The sequence below is a fragment of the Telopea speciosissima genome, chromosome 2 (genome assembly GCF_018873765.1).
Source record: "Telopea speciosissima isolate NSW1024214 ecotype Mountain lineage chromosome 2, Tspe_v1, whole genome shotgun sequence".
NCBI classification, from domain to species: domain Eukaryota; kingdom Viridiplantae; phylum Streptophyta; class Magnoliopsida; order Proteales; family Proteaceae; genus Telopea; species Telopea speciosissima.
The window spans coordinates 79252718-79277104 of NC_057917.1; the positions used below are offsets into that span (position 1 = coordinate 79252718).

At 38.6% G+C, this 24387-nt stretch overlaps 1 protein-coding gene across 1 annotated transcript; it reads right to left on the reverse strand.

The window, feature by feature from the left end:
* Positions 1-22856, reverse strand: LOC122651178 (pentatricopeptide repeat-containing protein At5g65560-like). The gene is made up of 4 exons (XM_043844493.1): positions 21378-22856; positions 8887-10863; positions 6552-6649; positions 1-2188 (listed from the first exon to the last, which is right to left on the reverse strand). The coding sequence occupies exons 1-4, from the start codon at positions 21409-21411 to the stop codon at positions 26-28; spliced, it is 4272 nt and encodes a 1423-aa protein (XP_043700428.1). The 5' UTR covers positions 21412-22856; the 3' UTR covers positions 1-25.
* Between the last annotated feature and the right edge of the window lie 1531 nt (positions 22857-24387).

The following is a 24387-nucleotide window of genomic DNA, read 5'->3' on the forward strand; positions in this document are numbered from 1 at the left end:
GAATGGCCATCTGAATGTGACCTTGTCAGATTTTATTTGGCACAAATTTGTTAAGCCTTTCAAAACATTCAACTTCAGGGCCCCCTTCTGCAAGCAAATTCACCATCAGAGATGCAGTATTTGCATCAGGTAAGAAGCTTCTCTGAGACATTTCTTTTAGAAGCTCGAATGCCTTGTTGGTCTCTTTATTTTGAATAAATCCTTGAACCATGATATTATAAGTCACATCAGTTGGAGGACAACCCTTTTCTTCCAATTTCATGAACAAATTCCAAGCTTTGCTCAGCATGCCTTCTTTGCAGAATCCCTTGATCATTATGCCATATGTTTTAACATTAGGCTCTAAACCTTTGGAAGAGATGGAGTTGAACAATTCTTCCGCCTCTTTCGGCATACATGCCTCCCACATTCCGTCAAGGAGGACACTGTAAGTATGAATATCAAGGTTTTTAGAATCTATTCTGTGAAACAGTTTCAGTGCATCATCAATACGCTTGCTTTTGCATAACCCATTCATCAATATAGAATAGGTGTGTTGATCTGGCTTGTGCCCATGAACTTTCATTTCTTTGAAAACCTTCTGTGCATACCCAACTTGGCCCGAAAGAAAAAATCCTTGAATAAGAGAAGTATAAGTAATAGTGTCAAGGATTATTCCCTTGCGAGGCATTTCTTTAAAGAGCTGGAAGGCTTCACTCATCCTCCTGCACTTGCAATAGCCATTAATTAGTGAACTATAGGTAATGGTGTCGGGCCTATATCCCGAACTCATCATGGAAGTAAAGAACTCCATTGCCTCATCCAATTGACCCAGTAAACAATATCCATCTATCAATGCATTGCATGTGATTAAATCGGGCTCCACACCCTTCTGAATCATTAAGTAAAAGAGCTCATGAGCTTCTTTGGCCTTCCCTTCTTTACAAAGAGCAGCAACCACTGTATTGAAGGTAATAATATTTGGTGAAATTCCCCTTTCCAACATCTCACTGAACAACCGGGTGGCATCCTTCCATCGGCCTGAATTGCATAGGCCTTGAATCAAGCTAGTGTAAGTGAAGATATTAGGCAACACACCTTTCTGAAGCATTACATCGAACAGGGCATGTGCTTCCTCAAACCTCCCTACTCTGCTAAGACCATCTATCATAACGGTGAATGTTATAGTGTTAGGTTTGATTCCATTATTGATCATCTCATCAAATATGCTTGCAGCTTCTTTCCATCGTCCAAAATTGCAGAGGCCATGAATCACAGAGCTGTAAGTAACAACATTAGGTGAGATGCCTCTGTCCTTCATTTCTGTGAAGAGATTCATGGCCTCACTTACCAACCCCTCTTTGCAGACACCGTCGATGATCATGCTATACATGATTAAGTCCGAGTTACAACCACCATTCTGTACTCTTTCTCTGAACAACCCAAGGGCCTTAACAGCGTTTCCGCTCTTGCAAAGCCCATTAATTATAGTCCCGTAAGTGACCTCATCACTTGGATACCCCAACTTCACTATTTTGCAGAAGAACTCCAGTGCATGACCAATTTCATTTTTTGAACAGAGTCCCCTAATCAAAGTGCTTAATGTGACGGCATTTGGTTCATAACCACGTTTCAGGATGTTCCCCAAGACAGAGAAACCAAATTCCGCCCGACCCAAATGGCAGAAGCAATTGATTAATACACTCAGAGTATGCATATTTGGTGCAATTCCGAAGAAGCTCATCTGTTTAAACAGAGAGAGCACTGTAGGATAGTGTTTCATCCTGGAAATTGCTCCCAACAGTTGATTGAAAACCCAAATTGCTGGTAAAGGTTTTGTTTGCACCAGGCAATCAAAGAAACCCAAAGCATCATCAAGAGTCTCGAAGCGGGCAACCCGTGAATATTGTATTCTAATGGTTTTATCAGCAGAAGTACCAAAATGATGGCGAGACACAGTTAAAAATGAACGAAGAGATAAGGGAAGAAAAGGACTGTTACCCTTTTGATTTAGATAAACAAGGGAAGCAGCCCATCTCATCAACCTCAACCCCATTACACTTGGGTATCTTACTTGGTCATTTCGATGGTTCTTTTGTTGACCTCTGCACTCTTGCAAGTGAGCTGAAGTGATGGACTGTTCAATTCTCTTGGCAGGGAGCAGGGAGAAGAGAGCAGAGAGCACAGGGAAGGATTTGAGGAATTGAGGCTGTGCACAGCGTAGATAACGGTCAGGATTATGAAATATAGAAAAACTAAAGATTTTCTTTATCATTTAATGTAATCAGATTTTTTTAATGATAATGTTTAATAATGGGAATTTGAAAACAGTGGCTAGCTGTTCCTAGTAGTCGTTCTCCACGCAACTCTCCTTTACCCCCCCCCCCCCCCCACCCCAAAAAAAAAAATTCTCCCCAATTACAATTAGCATCTTCTTAGAAGCATAGGTGGAAAACTGGGTTTTGACGGGCGGAATTGCACGAGTTGAGTCAAAAATTTGAAAATTCTAGTCAAAGAGTTGTGTAGACTAGGTTCGGATAAAAAATGATGAGACTCTGTCATAAATCGTCCAAGTCAAATAAGTCTCAATATTTTTACTCAAGCCATGACCGGCTTGGCGAGTTTAATCATTTTTAAAAAAAACCATAAAGCCAATTCATTTTAGAAACTAAGTTGAGTAAAGTAGTAAATCCATATTTTAAAACCCGTAAGAGACCCTCAACTCCTTGTCTCCCTTCTCTTGTTCAATGGTGTAAGCTCAAAATGCATTGATGATTCTTTGATTTTTTTTTTTTTCCTGGTTTCCCATATTTTTCTATATTTTTTATTTATTTATCAATTTATACATATTTATTACATTAAAAAAAATAAGTGACAGCATGGCTCGCCTTGACTGGGTTGGACAAGGCTGAGTCACCAAGTTTTTCTGAAAGATAAGGGGAGTCAAAAAACCTGGTTTTCCAACTATGCTTAGAAGTAGTATTCAAGAATTAAACATAAAAGGATAATTTCGTTTACACAATTTGTTGAAATTAGCCTATCTCAACAGTGCACTATTTGAGCAATATGGCAAGATGATAATGCAACTGTTGGATAGATGGGACTTGGCAGGAGCAAGTGTTTGGTTGTCTCAGCGTATCTGAACTTATTGACCAACTAACAGAGTTTGTCAATATCAGAAGAAATATAATTTAAGAACAACCCTAAGTGATTTAGATTGTTTTGCTAGGTTAGAAGGTTCATATCCAATACTGATATAGATCAAGCTATCGGAACATTATGATACTGATCTTTGAAACTGTTCCACTTCATCATCTTGTCAATGGCTCATTTTAAGTCAAATATGCATTGTCACATGTTAAAATTTAAAAATGGATGGAAATTTCAAATTTTATTTGAATAATACGGACCAAAAGTCCAGCAGAATAACTACGCACGTGGTGCGTTATATAATTGAGATAGACCACTAAGTTTGACATGTAATCAATCCATGTGTTTTTCCAATAATCAAATTATCAGTTGATGTGGCAAACGCAAGCTAGACAGCCAGAAAGGCTTCTGGTTTGCCTGAACCTTTCACCCATTATGAAAAAGAATTTACGAAATAACATACATACATACATTTACTTGTTTTCATCATTTAAGGAAGAAAAAGAATTAAAAAAATTTTAAAAAAAAAAAAAAACATGACTGGCCCATTAACTAATAGAGGTCCCAACAACAACAATAATCCCAATACAGCAGATATACTGAAGTTCCTGACAGAGAAAACTGACAATAACGAATGCTAGTCACAGCCAAAGATGCTCTAAATTATTGTACAACTTGCCCTACATGATCAATCTTCATCAAGAACTAGCTCTTCTCGCAAGCTTCATGGTGGCCCTGTTACTCAGTTAGGTTTATGGGAGTTTATGGGTTCATAACAATTTAGTGGAATACCTGTCTTGTGATACCTATCCGGGAACGGCTTACGGAACCCATGCTTTTGTTGATTAGCCTGATCCAACAGTCCTTGATTGTCAGCATTGATATCTTCTATCCAAGTATCTTCATCTGGGTGAGAGGTAGAGATGGGCATACCTGAACCAACTCTTTCCGAGACTGCTGGCAACTCCGGCATTGAACTATCTGAATTGTTCTCAGCTGCCCCCCCCCCCCACAAGGTGCATCTCAATCGATAGGTGTTGACTTATAAGCTAAAGAAGTCCTAAGCATTCCCTTCAGATAGCTATGCTTTTCTTCCGCTGTCTCTGCATGAACGGCTGCCTCATCTATTGATTTGAAGGAAGAGATAGAATCACATCTGCTTGGCTGGTCTTCATGGCATGAGGAATTCGGATTCGACAAAAGCAAAAGAATAAAAACCACAGCTGAACTGAGGAATCCCACTGATCGTCCTCCAAACAAAACAACCTGATATGTGTAGGCCAGAAGCCAGAAAAAAGTATGATAGCTTGCTTGACCACACTGATCGCTCCGCTTGTCTTGCCTAAAGCTTTGCCAGCTTCTTGTAGACTGTTAGTCTGAGTTGTTTTTGGGTGGGATGGTAGAGTTTTTCTTCGCCACTAGTGGCAACGAAGTTCTTGGTAATTAGCAAGGGGGAAGGAAGATCTCCACTCATTCATTCAGTGCCTGCTGTGAGGCACGACCCACAACAAATGAAGGGGGAAAGCTTGCTTGCTGTAGCACTATTTTGTAGACTAGGCTTGGTAAGCATATGCTATATATATATATCAGCAATCTTAGTTGGAGTCTCATACAATTAAAGCTACACTCCAGAAACACCATTTCAAATGCATAAGTTACATAGATAGATGTTTTGGAAGTTTAACATGTAAAATGAGAACAGTGTGGTTTTGTGGAACCTACAAACGATAGCAATAATGGAAGAACACACACACACACACACAGACAAAATGATTTACGTGGTTCGGCCAATGTGCATACGTTCACGGGGATGATGTTTCTTCTTTGATCGATGGAGTAAACAGGAATACAGAGTGTTTTGGGCTTAAGCCTCTCTTACAATCCTTAACCCTAAATACCCCAAGCAACTACGAAAACAGGGCAACAAAAATAGGGACGTAGTTACAAAAATAAACCCCAAAATTTTTCCAATCATCAGAAGTCAAGACACCAAACCTCAACAAAAAGTACAGTGTCATAAATAAGAGCTGAAGTTGACAAAGTGTGCAAATATGAAACCCAAACTCTAATTGAGATAAGGGGAAAAGATCCCAAAGGGCTTTAAGGACAGAACAGGCTAATTAGGGAAGAAACAGAGACAGAAGGGAGTGATGGAACTCTGGTTTTAAAGCTAACAGTAACAGAATACAGAATCTAGGGACAAATGAGAATTCGATAACTAAAAGGAACCTCTGAAATCCAGTCAAGTTCTTATAGTTCAGACCTAACTAGTAAAGCAGAAAACACAATATTTCTCTCACAGAAATAGAGGTGAGATTAGACCAGATTAGATATTTTTTAGAAAACAGAGTGTATGCTAACTGGAAACAAAACTGTGAATCTGATTCAAAGAAACAGATTACTAGAAATCCAGAGATAGAAGATGAAGGAACAGTCACAGAATAGCAAATCAGAGATTACCACAGTGGAATTGATCACAAAAGCAATTGATCTGAAAGCTTGATTGGATTACTGAGGTAGAATAGAAGAAGCACAATGAACAGAGTTGCAGGAATCCACCCAAAACTTGAGCAGTCCTCCTCAATAGCACACCACGAATCCACACAGCTTAAACAGGATACAACAGCTCTTATTTATAAAGTTTTATGCCTCCAAGGGCAGCAGGGGTACAAACCTATATATAAATCTCCAATACAACAAAAAAATAGAGAAATTAAACCATAACTCCCAGTTCACATTGGATCCAAACCAGAATGAACTGGATCCAAACCAGAAAATAGAAAGTAAAATTAAGCTTAAACTATCCTACAGCAATAGGAAGCTAACATGGAAACTAATCTGAAATCGAAACTTAAAATGAACACAAGCTAGCCTAGAACTACTAGAGACAGAAAATAGAAAGTAGACTCCAAAGTCCATGCTCGTAATTACTACCTGTGATATAGGCCCATTAAAAAAGGCCCTTACATAAAAAGCACATCAGATCCTAAAGCCAAGTAGTAGGTACATAACTCATCCCAATACTCATTTTGACTAAAATAAGCTCATATCTGCACTTTGCATGCATCAGAAAGCACCTATATCCAGCCAATTTGGTAAAACTGTTGTCAGTGTCACACTATAATCTTCATACCACATAAAAAAAAATCAATCTGTGTGGGCGTGTGCATCCCTATTTATAAATATTAACCAAACGTGTATTCCCCAAAAACAACTCTAGATTTTTTTTTTTTTTTACTCAAATATGACTCCTAAAATCAACCAGACAACTAGCCAGTTAAAGACACAAAATAAGAAATGAAATAGGATGGTCAAATCTCCTAACTGAAGGGATAAAAATCCAAACAATTAAACCTTTATTTCCTACCCAATAAATAAGACTAGTTACAAAATATCTCCTCCCCATTTTGATTACAAAATACCCATGCAACCAGCTCCGTGATGATAACAAGTTCCCAACAAAGAAACAGTCTCAGAGCTGTAAGTGAAAAATCAAGCCAGGTAACAGCTTGTGAGCCACCTGTTATTGTACAACTATTGGCAGAAGTTAATGAGTTCTAAACTCCATGGAAATTTATCAGAACCTTGATGGGAAAAAAACTTAATGCAACATATGTTGAGTGGATGACTTCCATAAAGATCGAGATCAATGTCAGTTAATAACGTCCAAATTTATGTCAACAGACCAGGTAGATTAAGCAAAAGGAAGATCCTCATCATTTCACTGGCATTCTAACCATTTTATGTCAGAAATCCTGCTGTCATTCTGAAGACATACAAACCCAATGCGATGATTCCAACTATTGGAATCATAATCTCTTTGTTAGCTATATATATGTTAAGTCCTCCAAACCTGATTGAATAATTACAATTTACCACCACAAAGCACAATCCCCTTCAAAATAAATAAATAGCACTGATAATTCTTTGGGATTTGATCCACTGATTGAAAGACTACAACAGATGTGTGATGAGTGAAGCCTCATGAACCTGAGACACTTCCCCTCAAATGAAAATAATCTGTCTTGTCAGAAGTCCCCAATTGGGACAGATCCTAATCCAATCAATTCAAATTAGGAAGTTCGACTTCAAGGTATTACCCTAGCACCATGGTTCCCTCTCATATCAGGCCATGTCAGCAGTTCCCACTTGGAAACATATCCACTATACCCCTTTTCCAAAGATTTGTTCCTCAACTGCATTTAGCTTTCGCCAACTATAGGCCGCATGGTTCATCCCCAAGTCCCACAACCATTTCCTAAGGAGAGTTAATCATTAAAAAAAAAAAAGAGGAGAGACGCCTAGTCCATACACTTGAGGCTAACAGCCTTTCCCTGTCCCGTCTAGTCGTTAGTTCATAATCTGCAAACAGTTAAATTTCTCTATTGCTTTTTTCCCTAATATTGTAATTTTTTAACTACCATACAGTTCTAAGCTTCTAGAAATAATAAACATCCCATTTGATTAAGGGAAATTAGCTCAATTAACCCTCACAAGCATCACATAGAGATGATCTAGACACAGCCTTTGAAACATGTGAGAAAAGATCATGAATATTGCATGCAAAATGTAAAAGACAGAGACAGGTTACATATAGAATTTGTTGTAGACTCATCAAAAACACATCTTAGCAATGTTTGAACCCAGAAAAAGAAAGATGGAGAAAAGCGGGGGGTGGGGGGTACAATACATGAAAATGAGTTTCAAATTGTATTTGGTTCAATAGGTTTGTTTGATTTCCTACATAAAAATGGAAGTGACACCAGCTATATAAAGTGGACTTGACACCATTATCAAGTTCCACAGTTCTATTCAGTGACTGAATAAGTAAAAAAGGGTATACCCAGTGCACGAGCCTCCCGCCACTGTGGGGTCTAGGGAGGGTCATAATGTATGCAGCCTTACCCCTGCTTTCACAGAGAGGCTCTTTCCAGACTTGAACCTGTGACCACTTGGTCACAATGGAGCAACCTTACCGTTGCACCAAGGCCCACCCTCAGTGACTGAATAAGTAAATGACAAAAAAATTTCCTTTTTAAATAGACAGACTTTATTAAGGCCAAGCATTTTTTTTAAAATTTATTGACTAGCTGCTATACAAGTGATCTTAATAAACATAAAATTCCCACGTCAACAAGTAATATTCATACCAATGAATGGTACAAATAGAAATTAAGTCATTAATAACCTCAGATCAGCAGGTAAAAATCAAAAGTAACCCAGTTAATAACCTCAGTGGATCAAAATACATATACAAATAAAACAGACTGCCTGCTGACTAATGCAAAACAGCCCAATAGAATCACAGTTTGGTTTGGTCTTTCAAAATTAGCAAGCCCAAAAATTAAAACCTATCCATGATAAGGCATAAATAAGGTATAGTCAATTAGCCAATTGGAAGTTGATAGGTTCACAAACATGAATGGCTAATAGACCTTAGGGATGAGAAAATTTGAAAAGAATCTTAAAAAATGCAGAAAGAAACTTACTTTACTGGTCAGAGCATACATCCAATGGATGCAGCAAAGATACTTGAACAGAACACAAATCCAGGTTTGCCAAAACAGATACCATTGCTTGATCCAAAGGAGAATGCATCCTATAGGAGGAGATCATTAGCCTCCAATCTTACAACAGTGATGAAATTCTTTGTGGATGTGGCATTTTGGTTGTCTCCCAATACATCCTATATACTCAAAGCATACTGCTCAATAATACCAAACCTCATGGGCATTGGAATAACACCTAATCAGTTTTTATTTGGCACAAATTTGCGGAGTCTTTCGAAACATTCCCATTCAGACCCCCCATGTGCAAGCAAATTCACCATCAGAGATGCAGTCTTTGCATCAGGTAAGAAACCTCTGTGAGACATTTCATTCAGAAGCTCAAATGCCTTATTGGTCTCTTTATTTTGAAGAAATCCTTGAGCCAAGATATTATAAGTCACATCATTTGGAGGACAACCCTTTTCTTCCAATTTCATGAACAAATCCCAAGCTTTGCTCAACAAGCCCTCTTTACAGAGTCCCTTGATCATGATGCCATATGTTTTAGCATTAGGCTCCAAACCTTTGGAAGACAAGGAGTTGAACAATTCTTCGGCCTCTTTTGGCATACATGCCTCCCACATTCCATCAAGGAGGACACTGTAAATAAGAATATTAAGGTTTTTAGAATCAATTTCATGAAACAATTTCAGTGCATCATCAATACACTTGCTTTTGCATAGCCCGTTCATCAATATAGAATAGGTGAATTGGTCTGGGTTGTGCCTATGAACTTGCATTTCTCTGAAAACCTTCAGCGCATACCCAACTTGGCCCACAAGGAAAAATCCTTGAATAAGAGAAGTATAAGTAATAGTGTCAAGGATTATTCCCTTCTGGGGCATTTCTTTAAAGAGCTGGAAGGCTTCACCCATCCTCCTGCACTTGCAATAGCCATTAATGAGTGCACTATAAGTAATGGTGTCAGGCTTATATCCCCAACTCATCATGGTAGTAAAGAACTCCATTGCCTCATCCATTTGACCCACTAAACAATATCCATCTATCAAGGCATTGCATGTGATTAAATCGGGCTCCACACCCTTCTGAATCATTAAATAAAAGAGCTCATGAGCTTCTTTGGCATTCCCTTCTTTGCAAAGAGCAGCAACCAATATATTGAAGGTAACTACATCTGCTGAAATCCCCCTTTCCAACATTTCATGGAACAGCTGGTTGGCTTCCGTCCACTGGCCTGAATTGCATAGGCCATGAATCAAGGAATTATAAGTAAAACCATTTGGCACCACCCCATCTCGAAGCATTATACTGAACAGGGCACGTGCTTCCTCCAACCTCCCTCCTCTGCAAAGACCATCTATCATAATGGTATAAGTTACTGTATCTGGTCTTATTCCATGATTCATCATTTCATCAAAAAGGGTTGCAGCTTCTTTCCACTGCCCAAAATTACACAGGACATGAATCACAGAGCTATAAGTAACAACATTAGGTGAGATGCCTCTCCCTTTCATTTCTATGATGAGGTCCATGGCCTCGTTTACCAGCCCCTGTTTGCAGAGACCGTCAATGATTATGCTATACAAGATTAAGTCTGGATTACACCTACCATTCTGCTCTATCTCCCTGAACAACACAAGGGCCTTAACAGCATCTCCGCTCTTGCAAAGCCCATTAATTATTGTTCCATAAGTGACCTCATTACAGGGATACCCTAACTCCAACATTTTGTAGAAAAACTCCATTGCCTGGCCAATATCGTTCTTTGAACAGAGCCCCCTAATCAGAGTGCTCAATGTAACAACATTTGGTTCATAACCACGTTTCAGGATGTTACCCAATACAGAGAAACCAAAATCCACCCGACCCAAGTGGCGTAAGGAATTGATTAAGATATTCAGAGTGGACAAATCGGGTTGAATTCCTAAGGAGCCCATCTGTTTAAACAAGGAATGAACAGTGGGATACTGTTTCATCTTGGAAGTGGCCCCTAACAGTCGGTTGAAATTCTGAATCGATGGGAAAGGTTGCTTACCGACCAAGCCATCGAAGAAAAGCAATACATCATCAAGACTCCTGAAATGGGTCGCTGACGGGTATTGTGTTGCAATAGATTTACCAGCAGAAGAACCAAAATGATGGCAAAACACAGTTATACTATCATCAAGCAGGCACCCACATCGAGAAGAGGAAGGAAGAGGAAAGAGAAGGGAAAATATGTCACCTTTTTTATTAAGATGGGCAAGAGAACATGCACTTCTAAGCGGCCTCCAACCCATTTCATTTGGAACAAAACAAACAGCTCGACTCTATTACTTTATAATTTCAATGCTGCTGCTCCTTGTCAGCAACCTCTGTTCTCTTGCCTGTGAACTGAAACAATCACAGCTCTCAAAGCTCCAAGACATGTCAATTGAACAAGGTTTCTGTGCCCCACTGTGATTCTCTCCTCCCTCGCTAGTGACTACAAACTTTAATCCTTGATTCGTAAATCACTATAACCTACAATTTATCGTGGTAGTTCCACTGGTTGGACGGCACTTGCAAATTTGCAAGCCATTCTGCTGACGGTTCTATTGTCGTCACTACTCTGACTACTTTAATCAATTCTCAAGATCCAGATGATACTTGAAGCTGTTAAAATTGTTCCAAATCAAATGTCATTCCGATTGGAATTGTACCTTATTTTCGTGAAGTGGATAGTCCAAAAACCCTTCTTGGGTTCAATCAGAGGGTCAAATCCCATTGACTAAGAGGTTCCTCTTCAGCATGGATGAAAGACAACTCAGTTGTTTTGGTATTTGAATCTAGGGCTGATGTTCTCAGTGCCGCAGCGCAGGTTGTGCCTAAATACATGCCTGCCACTCAGGGGACAGGATGGTCATTGTGCCCACCTCCATATGTCTGTGCGCAACCTGCGACCGGCACAGAGAACATTCTCCCTTGAAACTATCATTTATTAGATTAAGCAATTGTGTTAGTGTATGTACGTAAACAGCTTCTCTGTGAAAACAAGGGTAAGGCTACGTACATTATGACCCTCCTCGGACCTCGCAGTGGCAGAAAACTTGTGCACTGGGTACGCCCTTTTTTCAACTTTAATTCTTTAGTTTTTAAAAATCACGCAAAATTTTAGTTTCCAACTCCAAATCAGATTTTTAAATATATTTTGCAGGACCTTTCAAATATGAGCGGTAACATGCAGGGCATAGTGACTTCGATCTCAAATTTCATTTGTTCTAGGAGCCAAGGCTCCCTATTCGTCCTCTGCCTCCTTAAGATATCAGATTAATGGTGCAAACCAGAATTTGGCTGGATAAAGCTGGAAAAATATCACCTCAATTTTCTCAATTCCCTCTAAAAGAGGGAGGTGGACCCCACCTCAGGCAATGTGTTTGGGCAGGAGATAAGGTGGTCATTTCTGTCCCCCTATTAGATGGAATTGAGGAAATTGAGGGGTAGACAAATTGAGGGGATAAAGATCCGAATAAAGCTTAACACAATCTAGGAAGGGCAGGTCGGGAGGAGTTTTCAGACACTATACGGGAAAAGTTGTTCTGGCTTTCTATGATTTCCTAAGTCAAGGTTCTAATTTTGAAGGTGAGTTTGCAGCTCTTATTGAGGGTGGGCCTTGGTGCAATGGTAAAGGTTACTCCATTGTGACCAAGTGGTCACGGGTTCAAGTCTGGAAACAACCTTTTCGCGAAAGCAGGGGTAAGGCTGGGTACATTATGACCCTCCCTAGACCCCGCAGTGGTAGGAGCCTCGTGCATTGGGTGTGCCCTTAATTTGTAGCTCTTATTGGTGTTTTTTGAATCTGTTTTTATCTACGATCACTTGGAAGATGTCACACAGCTTCAGAGAGGCAAACGACATTGCAAAAAACCTTGCAAAAGATGCCTTCCCTCCGTGGTTCTTCATCTCCTCAGGTTGATCCCCATGCTCACATTAGGGATGAGGTTTTGTCTAATGCTTTACGTCGTCCTAGATTTAGATTTCATTAATTTCGTGATTTAGGGCTTTCCTACTGATGGCCATGATGAAGGTGGGGTTGCTTTAAATTTGTATGCTTTGTAATCGTCTGGGAATGCCTAGATGTTAATCCTATATCTTTTTTCTTCTTTTTTTATATATATCTAATCTTTTAACAAAAACAAAAAATAAACGAAGGGTCCATGTGATAGAGGACCCTTTGTATATGCCTTGCTTGCCTAATCCTGTATCACATGGATTAGTCCATGTGATAGAGGACCCCCCACAGACATCTCAATGGCCAAATTTTAGTCCAAAGTAAGCAAGGAAAGTTGTTCAAACTCTTATTTAAAGTTTTAGTAAAATTACCACAATACAATCACATGAAGATGAATCCAAAATACAAAGTGGTATCTTTTGTAATTTTAGCTGCTTCCTCTACCCATTTTAAGCTGAATTTGTACCAATGAGATGCTTGCCTAACCCTCCATCACATGGACTATTCCATGTAATACCACGTGGAATATAGTGAAACGTTATCCTTCACTAGGCATAGTGACGAGGGAGAAAACCCTTAAACAAATTTTTGGTCGATTTAGTTGTTTGAGTCACCAAGAAAATTCTGTGACTCTATGGTGGTGAAAACCTTAAACATTATTGGATATATCCGGCTTAGGTGGTGAAAACCCCTTACCCTTTACAGCCTATAGCTGTAAGGAATGGCATTAGGTCAACAGGAAGGTGGATAAACCTATGTTCAGGTCTGATTCACCTAATTTCCTAACGCTAATCACCAAAATATACAGAATATTACATTACTTTTTTTTTTTTAGGGTGGAAATTTACATTATTCTTTATAAACCCTAATAAATAACCACTTACCCCTATCAATCACTTGCAGTTTAGTTTAGCTAAAAGCTATGGCCTTGGTTAGATTAGGAATTGACCTGAGGGGCCAGGGTTGGGCCTGAAAATATGTTGGTTGGGTTAAATAAAGTATAGGTACAATATATGTATTATGTATGGGTAAGGAAGGCTGGAATAAAACTCCCTTCCCTTTTAGCTAAACAGTATACCTTACCCTTACTCTTGAATCAGGTTCCTCTCCCCTGCCGCCTGCGTGTAACCACTGACCACTTTGTCACCCAATTATTATTACTAATCTTTTGGATCCAATCAGTCAGCAAAACCCAAACAGATTCATTAATAAGATTTCTGTACATATCAAATACTTGATTTGCAGTTGAGTCTCCATCATTCAAACCATTCACCATCAGCTCAATTGATTACCTTATCAATCCCCCAACCACCTGGTGCAAACCTGCACAGCTGTATAAGTGTGTAGCATATTCTATCCCACCTGACCAATGATGTTTTTCCAAAAATCTGATTGAAACAAAAAAATGATCACGAACCTACCTCCCATCTATTCCGGAACTTCTTAATTACCCTCCATGGCCAGCAGCAAAGAGACTTTCAATTCTCATTCAGCACATACCATAGAAGCACAAACTTTCCACCACTCAGAAGTTGTTTTAATGTCTAACTAAGTTATTTTCCCATGTGTCTCTTTCAACAGAAAGCCGACCTCCTTCAAACAGCTTTAGTCCAGAGTAGCCCAATATAGGAATTGGCACATCCTATTCAACCACATGAGAAAATCCATGATAGTCACTTGAGCATGAGAATCCTCTCAGAAAAGATAAATCAGCTTTTCAACTTGTTTACCAATTGAGCTGATGCCCTCTCATACAAACTCATTATATATATCCATTCCTATGCTCACAGAATCCTTTGTCCTTTGTGCATCCAGTAAAAATCAAAACATGCATCATCTGCAACATCAGAGGAAGAAAAAAAATGGAACAACAGATGGAATCTCTTAGGAATAAATTTTCATTTTCAACCCAGAAATCTCCATCAGGATCCATAACCTCTTCACAGAATGATTCAACCTGATATAGTCTCTTCTTTTTTTTATAAAAATTGGGCATGTTAAGATTTCTATTTAATATGGGATAATGATGCAGAAGCTAAATGGATATGGAGGCCTTGAGGCCCACTATCAAGCTTCATGTTATGATTTAGTCATGTAAATGACAAAACACTTCCTTTCTACTTAAAGGGAGTAAATCTAAACCCAGAATTCCATGCAAACCATTTTCTACACTTACTACCTAGCTGCTATATAAGCATTACATTCCCAATTTTAAATAGTCACTTAATTAAGGCCAAGAACTCAATTTAATCTTCCTGAACCATCAGAACAAGAAAGGAAATTATTGATCAGGTGATTTTTAAGATTATTAACATGGTCAAAAGTGTTCTTCTTCCATCGCTTTAAAGAATTAGACAGTGAAGAGAGTTTAGAAGCAATGGAATCCTGTGGATCAGAATTCCAGGAGGAGTTACAAAAGGATGAAAAATCAGGGTGGTGAATCCAAGCTTCCTGAAAATGAAAATGAAAAAGTTTCTTATAACCTGGTCTAGAACCAGAAGTTGAAAGAATGATCTGTTAACCATTAAAGCTATTTTGGATCTCTTTTCTGATCTATCTGGACAAGAAATCTATCTCTCCAAGAGTGGAATTCACTTTAGCAGGAATGTCCCCCTCCAGGGACAAGATTCACCTTAGCTCTCTAATTGGTATTAAGGAAATGTCTAAAGACTCCATTTATCTGGGAACTAACCTTTTCCATTGCAGGTCTAAAGTGAAGGAATTGAGTGGAGTTGTTTTAAGAATGAAGAGAAAGCTTTCCTCATGGAAGTCCAATTTTTTATCTTATGCAGGGCGTAATGTTTTAATTCAATCTGTGCTAGCTTCTACTCCTGCTTTTGATGAATTGTTTCTTGTTTCCCCTTAAAGTTTGTTGGAATATTGACTCTATTTGTCTTAATTTTTGGTTGGGAAATTCGGGGAAAAAGAAGAAAAAATCCTCTCTCATTTCCTGGGATAAAATGTGTCTCCCTAAAGCCAGAGGGGATTGGGGTTTCGTAAGGTTGAACACCACAATAAAGCCTTACTAATGAAATTAGGTTGGAGACTTATCACTGATTGTTCTTCTTTATGGTCTCGTGTTCTAAAAGCTAGATACTTTCCTAAACTCTCATTCTTTGATCCCAAAACTTGTGCGAGGAAGGGTTCCTGGACTTGGAATAGTATCTCTCATATCATTCCATCCCTAGAGAAAATCGTGGTCCGGAAGATAGGTAATGGCAAATCTACTTTTTTCTGGACTGACCATTGGATCCCTTCTCAACCTGGTAGTCTGATAACCTATCCGCTGAATTCCATTAATCCTTCTGATCGAATTAGGAAGGTTGATTTTTTTACCATGGGATCTAGATGGAATTCTACTTTACTAAACGATTTACTACCTTTGCACATCTTATCTCACATTCAACAGATAATTCCATCTACTTCTGAGGACAGCTGGTGGTGTATCAGGGCCAAGAATGGAATTTTTAGCATTAAACTGGCTACTAAAGAGCTAATTTTTGTTTCTGTTAACAATAATAATTTTTTTATCGCCTCTTGGTGAAAATTCTTTTGGAAGCTTAAGATTCACCCCAAATTTAAAATCTTCTTCTGGCGGATGCTAAATGCTGGTCTTCCAATCAAGGCTACTCTGTCCAAATGGCTTCAGATCGACCCCTCATGTGCTCTATGTGAAAATTGTGTTGAATCCTTATGGCACTTATTCCTATCTTGCGATTGGGTTAAACATATTTGGGTAGCTGGACCTCTAGGGCTGCGAACTGAGTTTTTGGATCATCCATCCCTAAAAGATTTTTGCTTGGCAATCCTTTTCAACCGTACTTTAGATAAACAATCTCTAATTTGGTTTTTTAGTGTTTTTATTATTACTTGTTACTTTATTTGGACAATCAGGAACAAGGTAGTCATTGGGTCAGAAAAGCTTGATCCAATTTGGGTGTTGAAACAGGTTAAACAGTGGTTATTTGTAACTCTTTTGATTTAGATAGGCAATAATAGAACCTGCACTTCTAAGCAGCCTCCGACTCATTTTATTTGGAACAAAATGAACAGTTTGTCTCTGTTACTTAAAATAATTTCACTGCTGCTGCTTCTTCTTCCTGTCAGCAACCTCAGTTCTCTTCTCTTGCCTGTGATTAACAGTTCCCAAGCTCCAAAACATGTTCACAGAACATGGTTTCTATGCCCCTCTGTGATTCTCCCATCACTCTCATGTGATTAACAGCTTTAATAATCACAAAGGCTGTGTTTGGTATGGATTTTTGGAATGCATTTTAGGTCGATTTTACATTTATCGGATGACAAAAATAACTATTTTTATCAGTCGAAAATGCAAAATCGATCTAAAATGCAATCCAAGAATGCCTACCAAACACAGCCTAAAACCTTCAATATATCTTGAACGTTCTGAAGAGAGTTGAAATGGCCACCCAAAGGGAATAGTGGGGGACTAGGGAAGGCCACTAATGTGGCTATTACCGAAGGTCTTTTATACCGTTCTTGGGTTCGATCGCAGGGTCAGATCCAGTGGAATAAGATGTTTTCGAAAAGGAAAAAAGAAATCCTCTGCAATGTCTTAATCTTGCAATGCCTTGCAGTTGGGCCTAAGAGCTCGACACGTGAAGATGTGACATCCAATGGTGCCAAGCTCGAAAAGAAAGAAAAAAAAAAATAGATAAATTGAACTCGCACTGTTGGATGAAGCATCTTTCATGTGTTGAGCTCTCAGGGCCGAACTGCAAGGCTCCGCAAGACGAAGGAATTGCTGGGTAAAAGATAAATAAAAGAGCTCATGAGCTTCTTTGGCATTCCCTTCTTTACAAAGAGCAGCAACCAATCTATTGAAGGTAATTACATTTGGTGAAATTCCCCCATCCAACATCTCATGTAACAGCTGGTTGGCTTCCTTCCACTGGCCTGAATTGCATAGGCCATGAATCAAGGAATTGTAAGTAAAACCTTCTGGCCCCACACCTTCTCGAAGCATTATATTGAACAGGACACGTGCTTCCTCCAACCTCCCCCTTCTGCAAAAACCATTTATCATAATGTTAAAAGTTACCGTATTTGGTCTGATTCCACGATTCATCATTTCATCTGAAAGGGTTGAAGCTTCTTTCCACTGCCCAAGATTACACAGAACGTGAATCACAGAGTTGTAAGTAACAACATCAGGTGAGATGCCTTTGCCCTTCATTTCTATGAAGAGGTTCATAGCCTCGTTTACCAGCCCCACTTTGCAGAGACCGTCAATGATCACGCTATACAAGACTAAACCTGGATTACACCTGCCATTCTGCTCTTTCTCCCTGAACAACACAAGGGCCTTAACAGCATCTCCGCTCTTGCAAAGCCCATTAATTATTGTTCCATAAGTGACCTCATCACATGGATACCCCAACTCCACCATTTTGTAGAGAAACTCCATTGCCTGGAAATTTTCATTCTTTGAACAGAGCCCCCTTATAAGAGTGTTCAATGTAAAGACGTCTGGTTCATAACCACGTTTCAGGATGCTCCCTAACACCGAGAAACCAAGACTACTACCAGTCTACTATCCTAGTGCATATTAACTTTTGTGAAATTGTCAGTTGCATACTTGCATCAGCTACTTTAAAAAAAAAAAACTTTGACTAAATTCCAAGGTAAACACATTTAGTGAGAAGGTCTAAGGAAGGAGCATAGATCCTCATTGTAGCACCAAAATTCAATGATTTTGATGTTAGCCTTTGCAGCATGTTTCCATCCTTGCAGAAGTCCATACAATTTCGCTTCCCTCGCATTTTGAGTTGAGAGACAACTTGCTGATGTTAAAACATCCTGTCAAGCTAGCAAATTACAAATAGCCCAATCGATTAATCTTAGTTGAGGTTCATATATGTCTGCGCAAATTAAACCAGGTAGTTGGAACAGTTTTAATCTTCGATATAGTTGTTATGTTGTCATCAATAATGTGGCTACGTTTTTTTTTTTTTCTTACCTATAAAAAAAAATGTGGCTACCTTTTTAATCAATTCTTAGATCTAGATGGTACTTGTTGAAGCTGTTTAAATTCTTGCTAACCAATTCTCATTTTTAAGAGTTAAACAAGTTTTAAAAAAATGGAAATCGGAACCGGATCCGATTGGAATTGGCCAGAAACCTACATCAGCCAAATCAACCTGGTTTTAGTGGGTCTCAACTCTCAATCGGATCCAGATCGGATTGTTGTTATCTTGGAGTATGGATCAGCTACCAGGTGATTTAAGTTCTAGAACAGTGAGTCTCAAACTCCTGGAAATTTATCTTCTCAAGTACAGTGTCCTATTCAATGCAACACACTTGAGAATTCAACCGTCCACCCAACACTTGAAAAGATAAAAAGATAACGTTGCCCATGTTTTTACAATTGGATTAAGTGTGGTGCACTGCTCACTTGAGAGGATGAAAATCCCAAATTCGTACCCCTATTAGGTTCAACAGAAGGGTCAGATCCCATGGAATAAAATGTTCTCTTTGCCGTGGATAAAGGGAAACTTGGTCCTTTTGGTAATTGAATCTATTATTTATTAGAATTCTCTTTTATTTTTATTTTTTAAATACTTTAGTTGTTTTCATTTTACTCATGTTAATTAAGCAATTTTGTCAATTTTAACTCATTTTTATGATTAATTCTTCAATTTTTTAAATCAAGAAAAATTTGGTTAGCTTTTCTATAATAAACAAATTTTTAGTTCGATTAATTGTTTGAGTTACCAACAAAATTCTGGAGTGCTATTATACACCTCGTTTTTATGGATGTCACCAACTTCGCCCATTGCTCATCCATAACCCTAAATTCCAAGTTGATTTGAGTGAATGGACCAAAAGGGTTCAAGACAATATATAAGTGTCCTTCCGTAACCCTCACACAATATTATTAGTAATCTTTTGGATCTAATCAGGCAGCAAAACCCAAACAAATTCATTCACAAAGTGCATATCAAATAGATTTGCAGTCAAAGTCTCCATCATTCAAGCCATTCACCATCAGCTCAAATGATGCCTAAACAATCCACTATCCATCCACCCAGAAATTTATTACCCTCTGTACCAATCAACCATCTGGTATTCTTGAGCACCTGGTAAGAACCTGCACAGCAATATAAATGTATCAATTTACCATAAAATTATATATATAATAATCACAATTCTTAATTACCCTTCAATGACCAACAGCAACAGCAAAGAGACTTTCATTTCCATTCCAGCAAATGCCATAGAAGCACAATCCTTCCACCACTCACAAGTTATTTTGATGTCAATCCAAGCTATTTTCCCTTCTGTTTTTTTTCTACCAACGGCCGACTCCTTCAAACTGCATTAGTGCAAAGCAGCCCAATATAGGGATTGGAATATCCAACTCAAGCACATGAGAAAAACCATGATAGTCACTCGAGCATGAGAATTCTTTAAGTAAAGATAAATCAGCATTTCGACTTGTTTACCAATAGACCTGATGCCCTCTCATACAAACCCATTATATCCAATCCTATGCTCATAGAATCCTTTGTGCATCCAGTAAAATCAAAACATCATCTGCAACATAAGAGAGGGGCAAAAAGAAACAGAGGGAGTCTCTTGTGAACAAATTTTCATTTTCAACCAAAAAAACCTCCATCAGGATCCATAACCTTGTCACAGAATGATTCAGCCTGATATAGCCTCTTCATCGCTATTATTCATTTATTTTTATTTTTTTTTTGGGGGGGGGGGGGGTTGTGGGGGGAAGGAAAAGCAAGGCTTTCACTCAAACCAAGAACCAACAAATCTCTTAACATTTTTTTCAAATCATACCAATACACTTAAGCCATCCTACTAGTAAAACAGCCATGTATTAAGAACACAAGACAAAATTAAATCCATGCCCAGAAGAAGAAACAGTTGTAGTTGTAGTAGCATTAGTAGTAGCAATCCTCCCTTCTTTCCATCAAAAGCTTTATCGTACAAAAGAAATTCGGATAAGTAGGCTATTACATATTAGATGTCAAGTGCTACTACTGAGTAACTAACACATTGAGTAACATTATAAGCAATCAAATCAGAACCTTTAAATTTAATTTGGCAAAGGGACTTGCAAAAAGAGAATTCAGACATTGATTGTTTACCTCCTTTTGACAAAGAAACTCACACTAAATTAAATGCACAAATTTCAGCCACTCAGTAAATGATCTTAACCTGAACCAAGCTTAAACAAACAGAGTCAGGACACGAGAACACAGTATTAATTTCCATCTAATTAATAGAAGTTCCAGTAACATCACTGTCGCTAAGTTATACTCATAAAGATTCAGTCAAAGTTGTTCTACACTAATGTACAACATACTCTAAATTTTGGCAGGAACTAATAAAACCCATGGTTCTAATGGTGGCAAAATTGGGTAGGATGGTTCTATACAATTTAGCAAGTAATCTCCACTCCATTCTGAGTTACAACAGACAACTCCTTCCTGAGGCTTTTGTCTCTACTAGATTAAACATCTGCCATCACATACTGATAAGCTACGACAGTGAAACCAGTAAAACACTCTCTGTAAAGCAAGGATACTCAACCAGAAGGAGAGGATCGTTGCAATGGTATGTGTATACCTGCATAGTGCACAATACATCAAAAACAGCTATGATTTGAATATCTACAATATTTATTTTCAGATGAGATGAAACTCAAGGTATGACCTTTTGCATGTATTGCTTGATAGACACGCACATGCAAGGGTGATTAAAATGCACCTGTCGACAGAATGCCTCACGCTGAAATACTTGCCTTGCACCTTCATTGATCATTTAGTGCATGCAGGAAAACTCCATTTTCTGAATCACTAGAAGCACAGAGCTTTCAAGCACACAAAAATTCAAGCATTTCAATCTAGCTTGTTTGCTCTTGAATAACGAAGTGTGTCCCAGTAAAGAAGTTATACCCCACAGAGAAGGTGGATGCATTAATTCCAACATCTTCAGAGACCTGTTCATTCCCTGGTGCTTTTGCTTCAAAATTTTACCACCATGAGCGCAAAGCAGCTTCCAAAAGAAAGTTCTTGAAAGGCATTGTATGGTTGAACTCCTATGAGAAGTTATCATTCAAATGACTCATGCAAAATGACTAACCAATACCCTTCCGCTTTGCTTGACAAGATGGTAGCCTGGGAATGATCTCAGATCTCGGAACCATACTCAAGCAGGTTTCAGGTTCAGAAAGGAACCATATCCAATTATCATCATTTTAACCTCCTGGCCTTAAAAAGATTCTACCAAAGCCCAAGCTGCTCTTCAGAAACACCAGTTTAATGCATGGGCTCCTGCGGATAAAAAATTGAACCCCGCACATTAGCCTCAGATAGACTTTCAGGAGTTCTAACATGTAAAACTGTGAAAATTAACAGACCACAAAGAAAAAAGGAAATGAAAGTGCAGAAGATTCAGATATATTAACCTACTAGAGGTCCAGTTCAAGTCTTTAACCAGCAACAGGTTCATTATTGATTTCATTAGAAAAGGATAAAAGAAAACCATCTCATTTAGAAGCGATGAAGAGTATTTAATCCTTTTGATTAACCTTAGCGGTGTACCAGTTCAATATAGAAAGAGGCTCACCACCAACAATCTGCTTCCTAATGCACAGAAGTTGACAAGTTCCAAACTCAAATAGATATTTAAAAAGTAACTAAAGCTATGTACCTCTCCCCTTAGAAGTGCAAAACCTGATGGCTCTTCATGATGACATAAACTTCTGAGCAAACCATGTTGAACTGATTTCCCTAAAGTTTGAAATACATGTCAATTATTTTTTTCTAATTGTCATGTTAACAGGCAGGTGCATGCAAAAAAAGTAAAAGAGTTTCATAAAGGTGGATCGTCATCATTTCATATACCTTCCCAACCATATGAAACCAGAAGATCCTGTTTCCATTCGAAAGCCACAAGTGAAACCATCTCAATAGAGCCTCTTCCAACTATTTGAGGTCATATTCCATTGAAAGCTCAGACTGACAGCAAGAAGACAATTTTGAGTTCAAAAGAGGCCACTTTGGGCAAAAATGCCGAAGGTTAGGACCACCTGGGATCCTGAAACAGTGAGACATGCACAAGGTCATGGCCCTTTTAATAATCTGTTAAAAGCCATACATCTCTTAAGTCTACTGGATCTGGCTGAGTCAATTCAAACACTAAGCCTCCCAAGAAATAAAAAGAATAAATACATGAATAATCTGATTAAATTAGGGTTTAGGGTTTCAATCCCTGCATTAACAACATTGAATGGATTTCCTTTTTACCATTATGTTTTTTATGTAGTTTGACTAATTTTGATCAGGATTGTTCGGTTAAGAAGACCACCAGAAAACCTACTAGAGAAAACCAGAATCACAGTAACAACACTGAAAATATTGGGCAGAAACTGGACAATGTCATATCTCCAAATTCATTCAGCCGATGGGGCTGAAACTTAGGTTGAATGGAGATCCTAATGGGTAGGCTAGGTAGGTCCTTGTAACATCAAGGCAAACCAACAGTTGGATTAGAAGAAACAAGCAATGACAGAAAATAGAAACTAAAATGAAAACAGAATTAGTAACTCAAAGAAGAAGCAATAACTCACAATCTACTGGACAAATACCTACCAAATTCTGGTCGAAGGTAGAGTGTAAGAAGAGAAGATAATATAAAAAATTGAAGCCCATCCAATGGCTGGATTGGGAGAAACAAAATGACAAAGTTACTGTTAAAATAGGGTAAAACCAGAAACCGTAGGAAAAGTAAAACAGAAAATAAAACCTACAGAAATTGTGAGTAACAAATACCTCTGTTATAGATAACAAAGAGAACATAGGAGGGAATAGGAATTACCTAAGGAGGACCCCGATAGGAGAGACAGAGGCTATTGGAAGCTAACAGAACAGTAGGAAAGAAGAAGAAAGAGAAAGAAAGGAGATGAAAGAAGGGTAGAGGGGATATGACTTGGTATCACCATCAAGCCTAGGTCAGCTTCATCACCAATCAGTCTTAGGAATGACCCCCTAGGGTCTGTAACTGAATCACCACAGCAGCAAAACTCACAAGACAGCATAATGTTGTTCATCCCAAATCGTGGGCAGCATGCCCCTCCTCTTTTAGTTATAATAGCAATCAACCCAATATAAAAATAGTAACCTCTTATGCGTGGGGAAGGGTTACTAGGCTACCAAAATTAATTAGGATATTCTAGAATGAGATTCAAAGCTACTACATAGAAATAGAAAGTAAATCAAATAGAAACCAATACTTAGCTAATAACTTAACTACTAAGTAGCCGATTACAAAATTAGAAACTTAAGCTACTAGCATTAATAGAGTATTCTAAGAGCATAATTTCCATTCCGCATGCAATCTTGACCAGGGCCCACAATAGAAATAACAAAGCCATACGCAAGCCTATTCTAGCCTAAGGCTGGCGCAATCAAAGACCAGAACCATGGTTTGCTTTATGAACCAGTTTGGCAGTTTCTGGCCTAGAACCTTAATGCTGGTCTGCTCTCTTATTTTTCCTACATGAGTACACCTTCAGCCCTGCATCAACTGTCCCCGGCTTGAAATCATTCATTTCTAACGAATGGATGAAGGCCATGTATTTCTCGTAAAAGTCAGGATCAAGCCTCTTGAAGTCATCACCATGTATCCAGGTGGCATCAATCCTTGGGTGTCCCTTCTACTTAATTAAGAATGAGTAGCAGCCACCACCACTCTGTGTCATAGTGTACCAATAGTCCAATACCTCCGCAATCTCAT